Source organism: Neodiprion fabricii, chromosome 6 (assembly GCF_021155785.1).
Source record: "Neodiprion fabricii isolate iyNeoFabr1 chromosome 6, iyNeoFabr1.1, whole genome shotgun sequence".
NCBI classification, from domain to species: domain Eukaryota; kingdom Metazoa; phylum Arthropoda; class Insecta; order Hymenoptera; family Diprionidae; genus Neodiprion; species Neodiprion fabricii.
Genome location: NC_060244.1, coordinates 18,006,759 through 18,013,151, shown reverse-complemented (window position 1 = coordinate 18,013,151; position 6,393 = coordinate 18,006,759). Strand labels below are relative to the sequence as shown.

Genomic DNA, 6,393 nt, shown 5'->3' with positions numbered 1-6,393 from the left:
TTTAGTTATTGACATGTTGTAATCAAACGTGCTCGACTATAGAGACTGTCGCGTCGCAGAAGCTTGAAAATATGATGAGATTTTCGAAGATATGGCTTTAGTGAAAAAACAGTACTGTAAAATGGATCGGATTGATGCGACTATTTTGAAAAATTTGCCAGAGTAGGTTAAATTGTTTTCCCAGTGCTGTGTGAAATCGTGACAGATTGCCTCAATCTATTTCATATACTTCACTGGTATCGGGTATGAATTTTTGTAATCCTGTAATTTTCTTCTCACTACTTTCCTGTAAAAGTTTCTGTCAATTTTCTTCGATCAAATTTCGCGCGCCGGCTTTCGACGCAACTGCTACTTTGCAGACAAGAATGAAAACTGCCGTACCCTCTGTCAGTAAGGTGGAGAGACTGCAAAAAGCTCTCTCTCGATTCGAGGAAAATTCGCTCTACCTTTGCCATTTATTCCTCTCGCTTGAGAGGGAAAAAATTGGTTCTAACACTCTGAAGTAAAAAATGTTTTCTGTATCTGTGTCTGCTCCTGTGCGTATAATCAACTTTTTGTAAAAACTATGGTAGAAATCGAACAAAAAGAAGCTTTTAAAAATTTGGGGTGCCGGGGTAAAAAAATAGAAAAATCACTTGAATAAATGGGCATAAATTACTTTTCAATGACTCTGAATTATAGTCAAAGTGTTGATGAAGCAAAAGCAAAATGATTAAAAAGAAAAAAAAAGAATATAATGCAGAAGGTTGAATTTTATAACTAACAATAAGCAGTATCTACTTTGGGAATTCTTAATTCGATTCAGAAATGAACGGAAAGTCTTGCTTCAAGAATTTTTCAATTTTTCGAGTTATTCATTTTTTGCGCTTGGCTATTTCAAAATTATAATACAATGATGTAATATATTTAAGAAACGGAGAGTTATTTATTGAATTTGAAGATGTATAAATAAAATGACAAAAATTTTGTAATATCGTAGAATTGAAGACCAAAAACTGTTTTTATTTGGTGAGCTTAATCTGGAACAGAATGCAGCATTCCTGAGCTTCCTCGTTCCAAAGTTTCCACTTGACGTTGAAAATTCTCTGTAATACAAGAAGAACACGCGTGCAGATAAGTATAAGATAAACAAATAATTTCATCGTGTAATCTCATCTTTTTATTTAATGAAAAATTGCGGAAAAAATATGACGCGACGACTCTGAAACCCGCATCCCCGCGTGTTTTGCGAGTTGTTGAGTAAATTGAAAGCAAACGAGACGACAAACTCTTGGAAACTACTTAAACCAATCCTCGGAACAAATTATTGCGTTGTTTATTTACGACATTGCAGCTTCTAAGCGTGGCAAATAGGGTACAGATTTTTCACGCTTATGAAAGACTGTCCGAAAATTCATCAGTATTCATTTTTAGTATGAAAACGTAGTTACAGACTTCGGCTGTACCTTGAGATAATGTAATAGACATTTTGACTCACCACTGGAAACGATTTTGAAATAGCCAATTCGTAACTGTAAGTTTGCTTTGTCCCCGAGGTTGTCGGACAAGCTGTATTACCGCAAGCATTCGTATTCATTCCTGGGAATCCAATGTCTTGCATATCATTCGCCCAGTAAGCACTGCTCTGCAAGTTGTCGCTCGAAAAATCTGTAAAATTTACAGAAGAAAATAAACCAAACTTAACCGTATTCGTAAATATTTTAGGAATTTTTTAAATAAGATAAAGAAGACACGGCTGGTAATGCTATAGAAATGTCGAATACGTAGATGGTACGAATTATAAGTAAAACGTTATCATGAAATTTAAGCTTACTGGGTGTAAAATCGAAGCTGATGCTCGCTTCTTGTCCTCGTTTTATACGGCATGGTTTTTTGGAAGTAGCCTCCTTGCAGGGTTTTACTCGAACCTCGTGTACCGTGCAGTTGGTTGGTAAATTTTCTGAAACTAATTCCGTAGGGTTTTGTATTGCATTTTTAAGAACAACATTAATACAAATTAACGTCGAGAATGTCGTTCTCGATGAAACATTATTAATCGTAACTACATTGCGTTGTTACGAATATAATTCAGTTCAATTGAGAACATTTCAATTGTTTCACGGAATAAAATGGAAAAATATTCTTTTTTTTTTACGTCATTGAACACTGAGCAAAATTAATAAGAGTACAAGTACAGATGCCGAGTTTATTTGGAAAATTTCAAGCCCATAAGTTGTGAAGATTCATTCAACACAGCGATCTCTAATCGTTTGTCGATGTCTGTAAAGCAGATGGAAATGGAGATGGAATTCTTACCATCTTTGACGATCAACAAGTTAAAATGTTTAGATCTTTGTTTTCGTTCGTGAAAATTTTATCGAAAAATCCCAAGTGACCTGAGACATACACGATAAGACAGGTTCACTCACTCGTAATTCCCCAGCGAACGAACGAGTTATATTAATCGGCTATTTGCTACCGCGAATCTTCGTCGAAATTCTACGGACCCTCTGTCTCAATATCAATAACGTCGAACGAGATATCTTATGAACAACGTTTAATTGGATTATACGTAAAGACAATTGTGGACGGAGTTTCTACGCCGAATTATTTATCGTACAACATGTTTGGCATACGGCTTATCCAGGCGTTCAATAGGTTACCTTACGTCAGTTTCAAATAGCCTATTCAATTTTCCTATCCTCGGGTTTACCCCAGAAATTTAATTCTCATTTTCTTTCATCAATTTAATTGGAATTCTTTCATTTATGCCTCACAAAGAATGAAAATAGATCATATTATTCGATGAACTTGAAAGTTAACTCCGTGGGTCACGATATTTGTATCTTTTAAACGAATGCTCGAAAATTGAACGCGTTACTGCTAAACAAAGTTTATCAACCGATTTCCGTCTAGATCTAAATACAAAGTCGCGATATCACTCGTGACATGTACAAGGATTAGTGACGGTGACGTTTAACACTCAACGTGGACTGTTTCAAAGCTGACTACGCTTTTCTACCCAGCACTAAGAACGACCGTTGACAAATGAGAGGGAGGAGTGATATAATTCCGAAATCAGAAACTTGAGTAGTTGCAAGCTTACTTACGGTCCGAATAAGAGCAGGGCCGCCAAACAACGACTTCGGCGAAAATCGGGGTGGCCAGAGTTATGACGGCGATTAAAACCAGGGGTGAAATAAGGTGACGGGTCTTCATGTTCGTCGGTTGGAGGCTTGACGTCGAGTGATATAACGTGTAATCTTGTGCATTTAACGTAGAGAAATGACGGCGGCGGAGGTGGAGGACGGGGGAAAAGGTCAATTGGCATCAAAGAGACCAGAGTTTTGACGATGGGACGGACATGTTCACGATGCAAGTATCATACGCGTAAGGTGGAAAAGGGAGGGGAGACGTTGAACGTGGGACAACGATCGAAGAGGAGGCTTGCATTAGTTTCGAGCTCAAGTTTCGAAGTGCTCGACATGGGTCGTCGGTGTGATCCCTAATTCGTTGCGTATCTCTCGACTGATCACCCCTGTGAAACGCCAACACAGTATCTAGTTAATCTCACACCTCACTCTCGAACCATGGAACATGAGAAACCGTCATTTTTCATCCACTTCGTCATCCATGTTCCGTTTTAAGGGGGTACATAAATGCTCGGCTTATATGCGGACGGTTGATAAAGTGGGTGAATTATGGGAATTGATATATGGACAACTAATTATGTGATTCTATTGGGATTTACTTTGCTAAAAAGTATCTAGATGAAGCTTCGTTGACAATTTTTTTCCTATTTTTATCGCCATAAATTGATAGGGAGCATTGTTATTCGCAATAACGTTGATCACTTCACTCGGTGACATTTTTTGCGGTGTTTATGATTTCTCGAAAATGACTGGAACGATTAACTTCGAATTTAGAGACATCATTTTTGAATAGCTTATGCGTTTTGTCGGGTGATGATGATAATTGAAGCAAAATATAAATTTACCGTTCGGCTCTGAGAAATATTCATGTCATATTTAGTCTTGAGTTATTCTCCGTTCTATGACGAGATGCGCTTTTATGTAGCCTATAATTTGAACTTGAACATTCTTTCGATTATGCAGAACCAAATAAAGAAAATCGAATTTCAATTTCGAAAATCGCTGAAACCAAACAAAGGTATCAAAATTGTACGTTGAGAAAATTTTCATTTGCTAAAGTCACTAGGAAATTCTAGTGAAATGGATATCATTTCAACAACGGTTTGGATATCATTCGAACAATAAGAAAATTTGGTACAATTACTTGGTATAATACCATTCCCAAACAGTAAGATTATGGTTGTCAGTAATACAATTTCGAGTTATCACAACACTAAATCTGTGTATTAAATTTGCTACATTTTTCCAGTCAAACTAGACCTCGAGATGAATTCATTCTTGTGCAAATAGCTAATAATGCCAGCAAGCACAGAACATTATTTTCCGCTGTGATAAGAAATGAAAACAGTTAAGCACTGTAAAATAACCACAATTTGAAAAATTCTCACGATGTAACCCAATTAAAAACTATACGTTTGCGACGATTTGAAGACATACCGGAAAATTTTTTGCTCTTGGAGCACTACAATTTTGATGAAAGGCCAGAGACTCGTCGTAGGGTGCAGGAAAATTGCCGGAACATGACCATTACAGGATTTTCGAAGCGTGTACGGGAAATGAAAAATAGCGGTGAGTTCTCGTCACACGTCGCACAATTATATCAATTTTGCGATCACTCCGTCTGCCTGCAGCCTGCACGTCTGGGTCACGATCACGATTCTCGCTATTACGTATCGACGAATAACGTGATCGACGCAATCAGTGTTTCGATCAATGTCATTCGATATCATTTTACAATCTCCGAAATCGCACTGAAACCAGTAATGTTAAAATAAAATTCTGCATTAGCAATGATTGGTAGTCGTGAGAATTCATCTAGCATCAGAGAAATCTCTTTGTAATCTTAAGGAATCCTTAGAAATCATGAGATATCACGCAATAACAGTAAAATTATTTGTCAAGTAATTTCTCGCAATGATTCTGTTAAATGTAAGTAACCGTGAAATATGTAACTCACGGTGTCAATTTTTCTTCAAATTTTTCCCTTGGGTCAAGAAATGGGTGAAGTGTCTCGAAGCACGAAAGGATGTTCGCCTCGTCTTCCGGTTGAAGTGATCCAACTTCATTAGGAAATGCACAATTTAACAATTGGTGCCAATTATTTTTATAGTCGGCTCCGCGCCTTTGATTGGTCGCACAGAGCGTCTGAGAACCACGCCACGCCACGTAGTCACGTGGTAGAGATAGTGCACGTGACTCTATGGACCGTGGCCCTCTTGTCGGAATGGTCCTTCAATTATGCTTCGCGGTACCAAGGCCAATGGGCCGAAGATTTTCATGAAAAACACCATGACAAGATGGCAATTTACGATTAAAGGGAAATATTTGGCTTTAACCGTTGAATCGGCGCGAGCAGTCACCGATTATCACTTTTTCAAAATAACGTAACGTACACTGATTGTGAGGAGAAAAATGTACTTGCGGTTGATCCAGTCCATAACTATTTTCATTTTTCGCTACAATTGAAAAATTCAGGTTTCGGTATAGATAGAAAATAAGTTTTGCAGTTATAACTTGCAGACAACATAGTTATATGTGATGTTATTTTTTTCGACCGTAGTCACTTGCGCTGTATAATATTTTAAACTATTTCAATAGTTTGACGTTGGTGCAACATTAAGTTGAATTTAAGGCCTTATTTTACTGAAAAATCAACAAAATATCACCGTAACGATAACCATTTTACTAGAATTTTCTAGCAAGTATGATAAATAACATTTTTCTCGTTGGGCTTTTCACATTTCTTTTCATCGAATCCAAAAACGAAGTCGAATTACGTATTTCTCCATAATGTTCTCGGACGCTGAAAATTGGACACTGAAAATAAAGTGCCTCTTAAATATTTTTAAAAACTATTTTCACAATTTTCTTTCACATATGATTGTAGTAATCGGAGCAAAGTAATAATTTTATTCAACCTAACGGCCTTGTTCAACAATATTTACACCTTGTGTCACAGGTTATACAGCGAAGAAGAAAGAAGGAAACTAGGAAATTCTAGCAACTTTTTCCATGATCGGTGGTCCTTTATTTTTGCGAGTGAGGAACCCGGTAGAAAATACAATCATTTCGTGACTAAAAAACAGAAACAATTGAATGGGATGCGGAAATGATTGAGAACGATATTTATAGAAGTTTTAAATAAATTCGAAAACTTAATACGAGTCTATATAAGGGATATTCGAGTAAAAGGAAAAAATAAGAAAATTTTATTAAATATAAACGAATTAACGTCGTAATAATATTAATAAAAATACCAATA

General features: G+C 36.7%; 1 protein-coding gene across 1 annotated transcript; it reads right to left on the bottom strand.

Annotated features, from left to right (window-relative positions):
• Positions 1-898: 898 nt before the first annotated feature.
• Positions 899-3,250, bottom strand: LOC124185693 (MD-2-related lipid-recognition protein-like). Its single transcript, XM_046576711.1, has 4 exons — positions 3,090-3,250; positions 1,814-1,945; positions 1,478-1,647; positions 899-1,085 (listed from the first exon to the last, which is right to left on the bottom strand). Exons 1-4 carry the CDS (start codon positions 3,196-3,198, stop codon positions 1,002-1,004), a joined length of 495 nt encoding a protein of 164 aa, XP_046432667.1. The 5' UTR covers positions 3,199-3,250; the 3' UTR covers positions 899-1,001.
• Between the last annotated feature and the right edge of the window lie 3,143 nt (positions 3,251-6,393).